General features: G+C 46.6%; 1 protein-coding gene across 1 annotated transcript in view; it reads right to left on the bottom strand.

The window, feature by feature from the left end:
* The window catches only part of TCF7L1 (transcription factor 7 like 1), a 215,700-nt gene that overhangs the window by 24,542 nt on the left and 177,780 nt on the right, over positions 1-13,378 (bottom strand). The window contains exon 4 of the mRNA XM_074285620.1: positions 4,448-4,531. Coding sequence (XP_074141721.1) covers positions 4,448-4,531 — 84 coding nt within the window. The remainder of the gene's footprint in view (positions 1-4,447; positions 4,532-13,378) is intronic.

The raw sequence follows: 13,378 nt of genomic DNA, 5'->3' as shown, positions 1-13,378 counted from the left end.
TCTAGAAAATTTCTTTCTACACTTGCTACTTTCTCTCACGTCACCCCTTGTTCAACCCTCTGCAAGCTGGTTTCCCACACCACCACTCAACTGGAATTGCTCTCTCCAGAGTCGCCAAAGTTCTCAGCGTCAGAGCTGATGGTTTTTCTCAGGTCCCATCCTTCTCGACTCAGCTCTACATTTGAAACTTGACCCTTCTCTCTTGCTGGGCATTCTCTTTCCCTTGGGTTTTCCAGATACTACTTTTTCTTCTTCTACTCAACTAAGCACTTTGTTGCATTCTCATTAGAAAGTGCATCCATTTCATGCCTTCTAACTGTGGTTATTCCCCAGGGTGACTCTCCTGGGCCCTCTCTTGGTGACCTTATCATCTCTCATCTCTGCAGATGACTCTGTAGAGATCAGCCCCAGTCTTTGTCATGAACTTCAGCCCCAGATCATTAACTTACTAGTGGATATTCTAGAGACAGCTTTTAAAAAACCCTTTTTAAAAAAAATAAGTATTTTTCTTTTTCTCACCTTCAATTGCAAAGAAAAAACCTCAATATAGCTACCTAATACTCATTATATTGGAAACTGAACTCATAATCTTCACTCCTCTACTGATCCCTTTTCTTAATTTGCCCATTTCTGCTGAGGCTCCATCACTTTTTCAGTCATTTGGATTCTTAGGCTCAGAATTCTCATTTTCTTTTACCCCAGAAACCTAATCATTTGCCAAAGCTTACTGTCTCTACTTTCTGAACATCTTTTCTATCAATTCTTTCTCCTCACAAAGCTACCAAGTGACTTGCGGTCCTCATCCCTTCTAATCCAGATTACGGCAATGTCCTCATTGGTCTGTCTGCCTTGACCCGCTCCCCAGTCCAGTCCATCCTGAAGAGCACGGCAAAAGGGATTCTTCTTAGGTCCTGTCAGCCCTCTACTCAATCGGTTTCAGTGGCTCCCTATTATCTCTTGAATAAAACAAAACCCTCTGGTTATTTTTAAATGCCCCATCTGGCATTTTTAGCCTGACTATAATTCATCCCTCTGCACTGTGCAATCCAGTCAACTTGACCTTCTCTTTACTTCTTGTAAAAGATTCCCCATCTCCTGTCTCTGTGATTTGACATGGGCCATCACCCCCAGAGGGCACTCTAGCTCGCCTTCCACTTAATGTAGACTCCCAGACTCATCATAAAGACCGTTTTCTCTACAAGGCCTTGGCTAATCTCGCCCGTTTGTGCTCCCTCCCAAACTTTTGTTGTCATTCAGTTTTTGTGACCCCATTTGGGGTTTTCTTGCAAAGAGACAGGAGTGGTTCACCAATTCCTTTCCCAGCCCATTTTACACTTGAGAAAATTGAGGCAAACAGGATTAAGTAATTCATAGCCAGTAAGTATCTGAGGCCCAAATTTCTGACTCAGGGATGCTAGACGGTAAAGTGCATAGAATGCCAGGTCTGAAGTCAGAAAGGCTCATTTTCATGAGTTCAAATCTAGCTTCAGATATTTCTTAGCTGTCACTTAACCCCCTGTTTCCTCATCTGGAAAATGAGCTGGAGAAGGAAATGGCAAAATCTCAACTCCCTTCACCAAGAAAACCCCAAATGGGGTCACCAAGAATCAGACATGACTGAAAAATAACCAAATTGCAACATTTATCCTCTTCATATTTATGTGCTATGTATTTGTCTCTCCTGATAAAGTGTAAGCACTTTAAAAATAAGAATTGTTTTATGCTGGAGCCCCGTATTTGGTAGTTTCTGGTATTTAACAAAAGCTGCGTGACTGAATACTAATTAAATTAGCCTCTAATTCTCTTTTACCAAGTTCCGCTACTTTTTCTTCAGACATGGAGCGAGCTAAGGGTGGGAAAAATAGCTGGGGGTGATCGGTACGAGGGAAAGCAAGAACTCTTTGCTCCTTCACCTGGGTTTTCTACAGAACAGGACAATGAGGATGTTCTCATGAGTGACAGGTCCCCCTTCCCAGAAGTAGATCCAGGAGTGAGGGCTGGAATCTCCACCGCGTCCTAACCCTTATTTCACGAAGCTGCCTAGTTACTTTTTCACTTAATGATTTCTCCTCTCTGAAAACCAATGAGAATGGGAAGCACTGATGTTGACTTTCATTTTGCCGTATTGTCCAAGACCACCAGAGGGCACTCGTGTGACAGCTGGTGTCACTCCTTCAGGCTGGACCTGGGTCTAGGTTCACTGTGGGAAAAGTGGCAGTGTCCCCCATGCCATTCTTTCTCTGCACATCCTGTATGAGCGATTGTGCAGGATCACAGACTGAGACCAGGGTAACACTGGCCAGTCCTTCCCCTACAGAAACAGGAGGAGAGAAGGGACTTGTCCCGTCTCAGACACTTCCGGGCTGTGTGACCCTGGGCAAATCTGCCTCGGTTTCCTCACTTGTAAAATGAGCTAAAAAAGGAAATGGCAACCAGTGGAGGATCTCTGCCGAGAAAACCCCAAATGGGATCAAGAAGAGGCAGACGTAAAACATGTCTCTTTTAGGGTCCTTCCTGATGCCAGACACCAGCCTCTGTCTCCATGAGGTAGTTAAATGCTATTTTCTTAGTACCCATACTTTGTCTCTGTTAGCACAGGAACGAAGAAAACCCAAGAGGGGCAGGAAGTGAGGGGAACAGCTGTAGGCTTGTTATGCGTAATTTCAGGCTTTACATTTATCCCTATCACATTTCATCTTATTAAATTTAACCCCAAATTCTTGACCATTAAGACTCTTCCTGCTCCTTGTCCCGAGTGGGGAGGGCAGCAAGGGTCTGGGCTGGGCTTCTACTCTTTCATTCTGCACTTTAGTCTTTTCTCTATTCAAAAGAGAGAAGGAGTGCACCCCTGGGTTCTGCCGTGCTCATCTCTACCAGCCCAAGGATGGGATTATCTTGTTATTTGGACCTTTGGTGATCTCTTTGGTTAGGGAGGGAAAGTCTCACTCTCAAAGCAGATGTAAGTAACTGGGGCCTTAAGAGTTGAAAGGGACTTCCGAGATCATAGCATGTGAACCATTCACTTTTACTATGAGAAAATAGAAGGACAGAGATTTAGGGACACTTAGTCGCGCAGCTGCTAAGTATCCAAAGATGGTTCCATATGACTAACTCTAATGTCCTTACATCAAGTTGAAATCTGCCTTTTCCCCCCAGACCTCCTCCTCCCATTTTGGGGGACCCAAGCAGAAAAAAGTCCCAAATGCCATTTCCTCAAATACTAAAACACAGCACTTTATACTCCAGAATGACAGAATTTTTAGGGATCTCACCCAACTCATACACCAAGGAATCTCTAACAAAATACACTCAAGGAATGGCTATTCTTTGAAGACTCTGGCTCCCAAGGAAGAAAATATCATTTTTAGACAGTTCTAACTAATAGGACATTCCCCCCCCCCCCCCCCCCCCCGCCCAACATGGAGTTTAACTGATGCAGTTTCTGCATTGCTCCCCATCAGTTCTGCCCTCAGGATCTAAGAGAACAAGCTGAATCCTTTCTGATTCTGGGCATTTTCCCGGCACTCTCTTCTTCCTCCCCCTAGCTTCCAACTTCCCTGGTTTTCTTCAAGCCTCAGCGGAAGGCTCACTTTCTTCAAGGAGCCTGTTCCAGTGCTCACTGATCTTACTACTCTGATACCTTAAGCCTTCATACATTCTGAGATGATCAGAACATGTCCTGTGTAGACCTTGCTTTTGCGCAACTGTCAGAACATTGTTTTCCCTCAGCATCTTGAGGATTGTCTTTTGCGTTTGTGTAGCCAACATTCAGCTACAGTTCAGTCTTATGTGACCCTTTATGACCATGGGACCATCCCCACCGATGCCGTCTGTCAGATTTTCTTGGCAAAGATGAATGGCTCAAATGGTATGATCTCTGAAGGCCATGGTAACTTCCTTACTACCTGGCCATTTCCTTCTCCAGTGATGGCAAAGAGAATTAGAGGGACTCTCCAGGGTCCCACAGCTAGTAAGTGTCTGAGTCCAGATTTGAATTCCAGGACCAGTTCTCTATCTACGCAGTTACCTAGCTGCCTCTACAGCACATAGTAGGTGCTTAATAAATGCTTATTTCCAAACATCAATCCATCAGATCTTTGAAGACAACTATCGTGTCTCTCCTGAGCCATCTTTTTCTATACTCATTTCCTTGACCCAATCCTCAGATAATATGGACTCAAGGCCCTTGCCTAGCATGTCTGTCCTCCTATTTGGTCAGCCCTGCCCTAACTCACTGGGTTTACATCTATGTCCCTTCCTCCTTTCTCTGTGCAATGTATTTCCCAGATTTAACTTTTCAGGTTCAGTAAAGTAGGATTTTGGATTCTCCAGCTAGAAAATTATTAAATGCCCAACATTTGCCTCTTCTTAGACCCATAAAGGGGAAATGGAGGGGTTTGCCACAGAAAGTACAGGCTTCGAGTGCTTTGGGGCATAGTGGACTTACCAAGTGTGCAGGGGACGGTGACCTTGTGTCCTTCACTGTGGTGCTTGATGGGACATCGATGAGGGGCCATTTCATCTGTAGGTACTAAAAAGAGAACAAAAACCATGTTAGAGAGAGAACGTCATTGAGGAAGTAGATGCCATAGTTCAGGGAGAACTCCTTTCCTCCCTCAGCTTCTTGGGAATTAAGAGCACACTGGGCTGAACTGCCCCGATCCTTAATTATGAATGGGCTATAATTTTTTTTTTTTTTACCATTTTTGTATCATCGCCATCACCATTACCATTACCCTTGCATACCTTATTCCATTCCAGTTTGTATTACCACCTATTTCTTAATCTGATCTTCCACCTCTAAACATTTATCTAGACCTACAATAATTTGCATTTATGTAAGATTGAGTGCTGGATTTGGAGCCTAAAAGACCTGGATTCAAATCCTTCTCCTACCTTACATCCCTGTGCCCAAGGGTTCAATTCTGTAATCCCTCTAGGATTCACTTTCCTTACCAATAAAATGGGGTTAATAATAGCCACTTTACAGGGTTGTGTTTGGTAAACCTTAAAGTAATATGTATTAGTGATCATTACTAGTCTGCCGTCCTATTCTATAAATCACATGGAAATGTTCTTTCCCATTTAGAGTAATGGGTAAATTAGGGTAAAATTCTCATTTTTTCATGTAGTAATAGGAAATCAGAAATCTCTGATGTGAACTAACCAATCAGTTGTGTGGCCATCAGCAAATCACTTAGCTACTCCAGGTCCAAGTTTACAACAAGGGTAGTGGATTAGATGGGTTTGTAAGGATATTTAATCTCTAAACTTCCATCATTTCAAAAGCTCTCATGCGGGGGTGGGAAGGTAGAGGGATAAGTATGAGAATTGAGGAAATCATGCTGGCCTATTACTTAATGTCTAGCTCTGACCAACAATGGGAGAAAGGAATATTCTTGGGGCTTGGGGTTGTATGGAAGAAGGAGAAAGAGCCTAATGAAATTTGCATACAGTACCCTCGCTCAAGCTCTGTGATGGCAATGACACAAAAATGGTGGGGAAAAAAAAAACAAAACCTCTGTGACTTTGGGATAAGTGACTTCTTTGGACCTCAGTTTTCCTATGTGTAAAATGACCTAAAGAAGGAAATGATAAACCAGTCCAGTATCTTTGCCAAGAAGACCCTAAATGGGGGCACAAAGAGTCGGACACCACTGACATGACTGAACAACAGCAAACTCTCATTTTCCTCTCTCCTCAAGCCCTCAGCTGCTCCCTTTTCTCCTACACTCAGAGCTGATTATTTAGTCTCTTACTTCACTGAGGATAATACAAACAATAAATAGTTAATATTTATATAACACTTCAAAATCTGATCCGCCCAGCAATCCTGTGAGGTAGAAGCAAGTACTATATCCATTTTATAGTCAAGTAAACTGAGATGAAATTACAGAATAAATATGACAGGGAGTTGATAATCAAGACAAGAAAGAAGATATTAAAAAAGTAATCACATGGTTGTCTTTGAGGAATTCAAGTCAACTGGTCCAGATGAACTGTATTTTCCGGTGCTGAAAGAGCTGGCAGATGTGATTTTTGAGTTGCTATCATGATCTTAGAAAGGACATGGGGAACAGAAGCGCCAAAAAGTCACAAAAGGGTTTTGAAAGGGGAAAAGAAAAAAGCCTTAAAAAAGTAGACTTGTAAACCTGATTTTGATTCCTGGGAAAATTCTACAATGGGACATTAAATCAATGGACGGTGAACACCTGGAAAGAATAGTGGTAATTACAGAGTCAGCTTGGGCCTTCACCCAGGACAGCTTCACATGTAGTTCGGCTTGCTGAGGTGCACTTTATGAATTTAATTCTGTCCTGTTGTCATTTATGACCTTCTTACATCCTCAGTTAGGAAACAATCTGCAAGGGAGCAGGGACCATCATGGTTGAGTCAAAGATTGCTCTAGATTTGAATGTTGAGGTACTTGTGGGTCCTTTATCCTATTTCTAGAAAGGTCCCATTTTTGTGTGTGACAATGGCCAGTTAATTTATTCCACTGGACCTTGATTTCTTCATCTAGAAAATAGCCCAAAGGCAGGTTATAACATGTGATCGGCTAGAAAGAGCACTTTCTTTGGGGTCAGAGGATTTTCCTCTTTAATACTTAAATGACCAAACCATTTCCTTTCTGCAGATCTCTGCTTGACCATCTACAAAATGACGACTTAGAAGATCCATTCCAGCCCTAAATCTATGACTTGACTGTCATCTGGCACTCCAGATCTCCTAAGATGCCGAATTTCTCTCTTTTGTTCATTATCCCCACCTGGAATTGATCCAGGAAAATCTCTGAAGATATTCAGGATAGGCTCATACGTATGTGGGGGTAACAGGGTCCCCAGTTCTGAACAGAGCTCCCAAATACACCCTCGATATTTCAGACCTCAGAAAATGCCTAAGACACAAAGAGCTCTCGAGATCCCAATAACAGATCTAGAAACACCTACAGTAGCTAGGAGTGTAATAACTCTCAAGAAGAGAAAGAACTCAGAATTGCCATCAGAGCAAGCCTTCTGACATTTCAATGACGCCTCGTTTTCCATAGTTCTGTATAATCCCCCCAAGAACATCAGAACTCATCACCGGCTTAGACAAGCAATTTCTTTCTAATAGTCCCATGTTCTTCAATCAAAGATTGTTTTTTCAGTCAATAAATCTTGATTATGAGTCTACTACATGCCAGGCACTTCCTAAACCTGGGGATATGAAAAGAAGCAAAAGACAGTATAAGAACTATTTAATGGAGGAGTTTGTAATCTAATGGGACTTGGGGAACTTTTCATTTAGGGTCCCCTATGAGGCAGCAAGAAGGCTTCGTAGTGGATTCAAAATTCTAGTTATTTAAGGCAAGAGTTGGGAGTTCAAAACCATAGCATCCAAACTGCCCATTAATGCTAAGTGGCTATGCAGGTAGTGCGCCTCGGTTGTGTCTTTCTACAGGAAAGCAATCAGTGTTCTGGTTGCTATCACCTCTTGGGGCTGGACGTGTCCACTCTTGGGATTTTTCCTCTCAGGCTAAAAGCCAACACATGTCTATTTCTACCATGTGCTTCTGCTACAAGTCACCATCAACTATTCCTCCGGGGGAAGGAATGAGAGGAAACCACATGAAAATAACCCACCCCCAGAATTCAGTCTGCTCTCCTGCACGCTGATCAGTGCTCTGAAGAGTGGAAATCCAAACAAAGGAGGAGTGAGACGTCTGGTTGCTTGCCTAAGTCACTGACCAGCCCCTCCAACAAGTCTGCCTGCAGAGTCTCAATCGGTCAATCATCTTGGAGGCTAGGCTGTTCCTGCCTCGGAAGGTGAATCCGTAAGGCCCCGTTGTTTGTGTCTACATTTCCACGGGAAGGCAAAGGATAGTAGATTTGCAGATGGAACTAGGAGGCATCTAGTCATGAAATATAGCTGAAAAATGGTCACCCAGCCTCTACCAAGGATCTCCAATGAAGGGGCGTCCAGCGCCTGCCAAAGCATTCTGGTCCCGTTTGGATAGCTCTGCCGTTTTCCTGACATAAAACCTAAGCCTTCTGTTTCCCAGCTCTGCCCTCAGAGACCAAACAGAGCAATGTGGATCCCTCGTTCTCCTAGCGGGTGACTGAACAGGCTGAACAGCCCCAGTTCCTTCCACTGACCCTCACCCGGCATCAACTCCAGGGTTATTAGCCAAGTTGAGGGCCTTTGGTCAGTCTCCAGCTTATCTCAGATGTCCCATTACTTAAGGATCTCCTGGTCTGATTGCAGTCCCAACAAGGTAGTGAAAACTCCACGAGGTCAGGGATGAGGATGGTAGTGTATCCCTATCACAGCTAACACTGATATAGCACCACTCTGGACCAGCAGGTCAGTGGACAGAGAACCAGGCCTGGAGTCAGGGAAACTTATCTTCCTGATTCAAATTCTGGACTCAATTACGTGACTCTGGCCAAGCCTTTTAATTTTCTCATATGTAAAATGAGCTGGAGAAGGAAATGGCGACCACTGCAGTATCCTCACTAAGAAAACCCCCCCAAAGAGTCACAAAAATCGGATCCACCTAACAACAAAAATGTACCAGACAATGTGCGAAGCACCTACAAACTCTACCTCATCTTATTTTCATTAACAACCCTGGGAGGCTATTATTCTCATTGCTATTTTAACAGATGAGAAAACTGAGGCTGGTTAGTGACTTATCCAGGGTCACACGTCAGAGACTCGGAGGCCAGATTTGAACTCAGGACTTGCCGAGTCCAGATATGCTGCTTTCCTTTCAGAGATCACCACTTAATTAAGCCACCTACTCCCCCAGTTGTCCACTTTGTATAAAGCGGGCACTTGGGAGTCCACAAGGGTCAAATCCACTGTAGACACTGGAAATTATGAGCACGGAGACGCCCCTCAATCTGACACTTCTAAAATGAGAATGCTGATTCCCGCAGTCCCAGCTACCTCGGAGGGTTGGTGTGAGAGTCCAAAGAGGAAACCTATAATAAAGCTCTTTGGAACTTTAAAAGTGCCATGGAAACAACAGCCATTATTCATACTAAGGCTCCGTTTTTGGATTGTCTCATGAGGTTGTAATGAGGAGAGAAATCTGCAAACTGTAAAGTGCCATCTGAGTGGAGGAATCCTCAGCACAGCACTCTACAGTGAGTTCTTCCTGCCAACTGTGAGAACAGCCCGGGGAAACAATACCAGGAGGGTGTCGGGGCTGGGGGAGGGGGTGGTTAATTTGCTTCCAAGTGATTTAGATTAACTCCAGTATTAAGTCTCACATATGGAGAGCCTAGGAGGGCCTCCCCTTTTCAAATCAATTTGGGCTCGTTTTGCCCCCAGCTGGCACGGTTCTTGGACAAAATGCGGGCTCTGTTCCAGGGTGTTTGCAGAGCAAGACCTCGTGACACCGTTCCTGAGGCTTCCGGATCGGGCTGGTCAGCAGGGCCGCCTTATCTCATTTTGCAGATGAAACCGAGGGCCGGGGAAGAGAAGCGACTCTTTAGAAATCACTAGATGAGAGACCAGGCGTGATCAGCTGCCTCATTTTATGGATGAGAAAACTGAGGCGCGGGTTTCAAGATTCTCGAATAATCGGAGACATAATTAGAACTCGGGTTGCTGGCTCCAGAGGCAGTGCTCCTTTACTATACCACCCTGCTGCTCACATCACTGTGCCCAGTTCCACTCAAGGCAAGGGCGTTTTAAAGCCCAGCCCTAGTCCAGGGACCCCTCGTTTGGCGGTCGTTCCCCATCTCCTGGAACCGGCCACTTGACTGGTCGCCCAGGTCCGGCTGCCTCAGGCACCCGAAGCTCCCCCTGGGCTGTTCTGTGCAGGGTGACGTTCTTCCCTGGGCCAGCTCAGAACCCCGTCCTGTGGGATGGCAGCCGGGGAGAATGTGCAGCCGATTAACTGCAGCTGTGCCCTGGAATTTCCCCAACATACAAATCTTCGTGATGTAAAACAGCTGGGAGGAAATCCCAGCATGCCCCGGACAGCGGCAGAGCTGCCAGTAAGCTCAGAAGATTAACCCTCGGACTCCCAGAAGTTAGAAGTTTCCTCTCTCCCTCCAGGGAGGCCGTGCTCCGCCTTGTACAAGGCTCCCCTCGCTGGGGAGTGGCGGGGCCCTTGGGGTGGAGGGTCAGCAGATGGGAGCGGCCCGAGGAATTCCCACAATCCCGTGCTCTCTCACCAGGGCCCTTTCAGGAACAGGGCTCAAACCAGAAGCAGGGAAGTCGAGTCTCAAGTTACAGAGTCAACAGCAATTCCTCCAAGAGAGACACATTCCAACCAGAAAGGAGGGTGAAGGAGGCGACTCAGCCCGTCCCAGGTGAGCAGGGCTCCCCTGCTTCAGCTTCCTCAGATTCAATGCGCTCCAGAAACAGAACACGGCCTCGCTCTGGCCTCTGCCCCTTTGTGCCTCCCTTTCCCCACCAGGAAAATACTGGTCTTTATCTGGGAGGCACATTTGGGCTACTCTAAAATTGTACTTCCTGTGTTCTTTTCTGGATCCAGGAAACTTCTTCCACCAACTCATCTGGGCAGCACCAATGAAATTGAGAGCCAGCGAGGGTCGAGGAATGGCCCAGGGCTGGGTTACTTTCTTTTGGGGCTTTGGGTTCCGTATGTGCAGAAAGAGCCCTAGAAATCTCTATGCTCTCCTGCTTGGGGACTGAGGGGAGAAGTGATTTGCTGAAGGACTTTATTAGAGACAGGGTTTGGACTCTTGGGTAGCTAAACGGGTGCTGGATCTGGAACCTGTGTTCAAATCCCGGTTCTGACGCCTGCTGCCTGGGTGACCTGAGACCAAGCAGCATGAGTCTCAGTTTCCTCACCTGCTAAATGACGAGGCGGGGCTCGGACAAGTAGGATCCTCCCGTCCCACAAAGGCTCGCCCAGTGACACCGGAGCGATGCCTCCACTCGCACCTGAATTGGGTCTAGGTGAGGCAGGGTTGTCCAAAGTCAACCTCACTCTCTCTTTCAGGGTCATCGATGTCTGCTGGCGAGCCAGAAGCCAGAGGAGCGGCCTGGGTGTGGTGGATGACCGTGGCCTCTGGCTTGTCTGACCAAGCCCTAAGTGCTCTACAAACTCCCAGCGGACTTGAACCTTTAGCTTTTTTCCCCCTGAAGCAATTGGGGTTAAGTGACTTGCCCAGGGTCACACAGCCAGGAAGTGTTTAGTGTCTGAGGCCAGATTTGAACTCGGTCCTCCTGCCTTCGGGGCTGGTGCTCTATTAAACAAACGGTTACTTTTTAGTCAACAGCCGAACATACTTACTGATTGCACCATAAGAGCCATAGGTTGGATGGAGAGCTACGTCTCGAGGTGGGACGATCCGAATTCAAAGTCCAGCCTCAGACACTTCCTATCTAGGAGTATGACCCAGCCACATGACCTAAGCCTGCCTCAGTTTCCTCGTCTGTAAAATTGGGGTGATGATCTGAGGACCGAATGAGAGGCTTTAAAGCCCTTCGCCAACTCCGAAGTGCTGCATAAACACCAGCTACTGTTCTACTTAAGATGATTATTACAACTAGCCGTAGTCCCCTCATCTCTGCTGGCGAAGCTGCCCTACGGGATACGCAACACGGGGAAGACCGTGGCTGAAGAGGCGCTCGCAGGCAGGGAGTCTGTCGCCTTGTCCTTCACAAGCGTCCCTAATCCCAATCCCAGAGCTCTGCAGCCAGAGCAAGGGCACGGCATCCCAGCTCCTTTGGCTCCTTTGGCAGACTCAGACCCCTAGGGGCTCAGAGCCGGGAACCCTTTGAAAGAGGATCAAGGCTTTCTTTCCATTTAATGGAGGAACAAAATGGCTCTGTTTGTGTCTCCTTCTTAGTATTTAAAAAATATTCTATTGATGTTCTTTTTTGGGGGGGAACGGGGCTTCCTGCTCCTTACAACCGAAGCCCTGCCTTACAAAATGAAACCAGTCAGGAATATGGCAGCCCACTGGCCTGGAGCCCCTCCCCGGAGAGGTGACTCCGCAGCCCCCAGCTGCATAATACAAGGGAGCGAGAGGCCGCGGAACAACAAAACCAGCTCCCTGCCCGGCTTCATAATTGTGGAGATAATGAACTGCACCCGGAGACAGGGACATTGTTGAAAGGAAAACAAAACCGACTATTCTTGTCTCTTCAAAAGAGGCTATTTTAGAACCCTCAGCAGCGCATTCCCTGCAGTGTCTGATGATCAAGGCCCAGCGTGGGGCGGGAGCACCCAGAGGACCTTCCGAGCAGAGCTGTAGAGCCAGCCATGCAGGGGCCCGGTCTCACTTTACAAAAAGGGAAACTGAGGCCCAGGGAGGCCAAATGGGGAAAAGTCTCACAAAGAAAGTTTGAATTGAACTGAAGTTAAAAGGGGGACTACATGCATGTCACTTGCTATTTGTTTACCTCTTGCATTTATTCACCACCCCCACCAAACCAATGGAAGGGCCTTGTGGGCAGGGCCTAGAATACAGCAGGAAATTAAGAGTCAGCCAGTCAATGAACTGAGGTCGACTACCCACGTCCTCTCGGTCCAGGCCCTCATTACTTCTCCTCATAAGTCGCCAGCTGGGGGATGCCATGGTACACAAAGTCCTGGGTCTGGAATTGGAAGCGCTCATCTTCCTGAAGTCAAACCCGGCCTCAGACACTTCCTAGCTGTGGGGCCCCGAGGAGTCCTTAACCCTGCTTGCCTCAGTTTACTCCTCTGTAAAATAAGTTGGAAAAGCAAAAGGCAACCACTGTGGTATCTTTGCCAAGGAAACCCAAAAAGGGATCGTGAAATGACTGAACAAGAGCAAGCTCTCCAGCCTCCGGGCTCCCCCCCAGATTTCTGCCAAAGCGATGTCCCTGTAAAATGGCATCCGCTGGACTTCACGCCCTTCTCAAGAAGCTTCGCGGGCTCCCTCTTGCCTCGCTGCTTTCATGACGCAGGTCAGACAGCGCCAGACTTTTGGGAACCCCTAATGCTGCCCTCATCCCGACTCCCCTCATTTATTCTGCGTAGATGATGTACTGTTTATACATGGTGTCTGCCCCGATAAAATGGAACCTTTGCAACAGAAGGGATACTTTCATTTTATTTCTTTCTCCTTCGTGTCTCGTTCGGTTCCTGGCATGTACTAGGCACATAATAAATGCTTGGGGATTGATGGATTGGCTGCATGGAGGATAAAGTACAAGTTTCACTGTTTGGCTTTTAAAGCTCTTCACAATCTGGCTCCAAGATATCTTTTCAGACTTAGGGAACATTAATCTCCTTTGCGCATTCCAAATTCCAGCCAAATTGGCCCTCCTTGTTTGCTCTTTCTCACGGGATCTTCCATCTTCCGTCTTCCAGTCTCTGCCCAGCCTGTCCCCCCCCGGCTGTCCCTTTGGGTCCCTCCTCCCTCTTCCTTTCAATGGCATG

Source organism: Sminthopsis crassicaudata, chromosome 2 (assembly GCF_048593235.1).
Source record: "Sminthopsis crassicaudata isolate SCR6 chromosome 2, ASM4859323v1, whole genome shotgun sequence".
NCBI lineage: Eukaryota > Metazoa > Chordata > Mammalia > Dasyuromorphia > Dasyuridae > Sminthopsis > Sminthopsis crassicaudata.
This window is presented reverse-complemented; position numbering and strand designations above follow the sequence as displayed.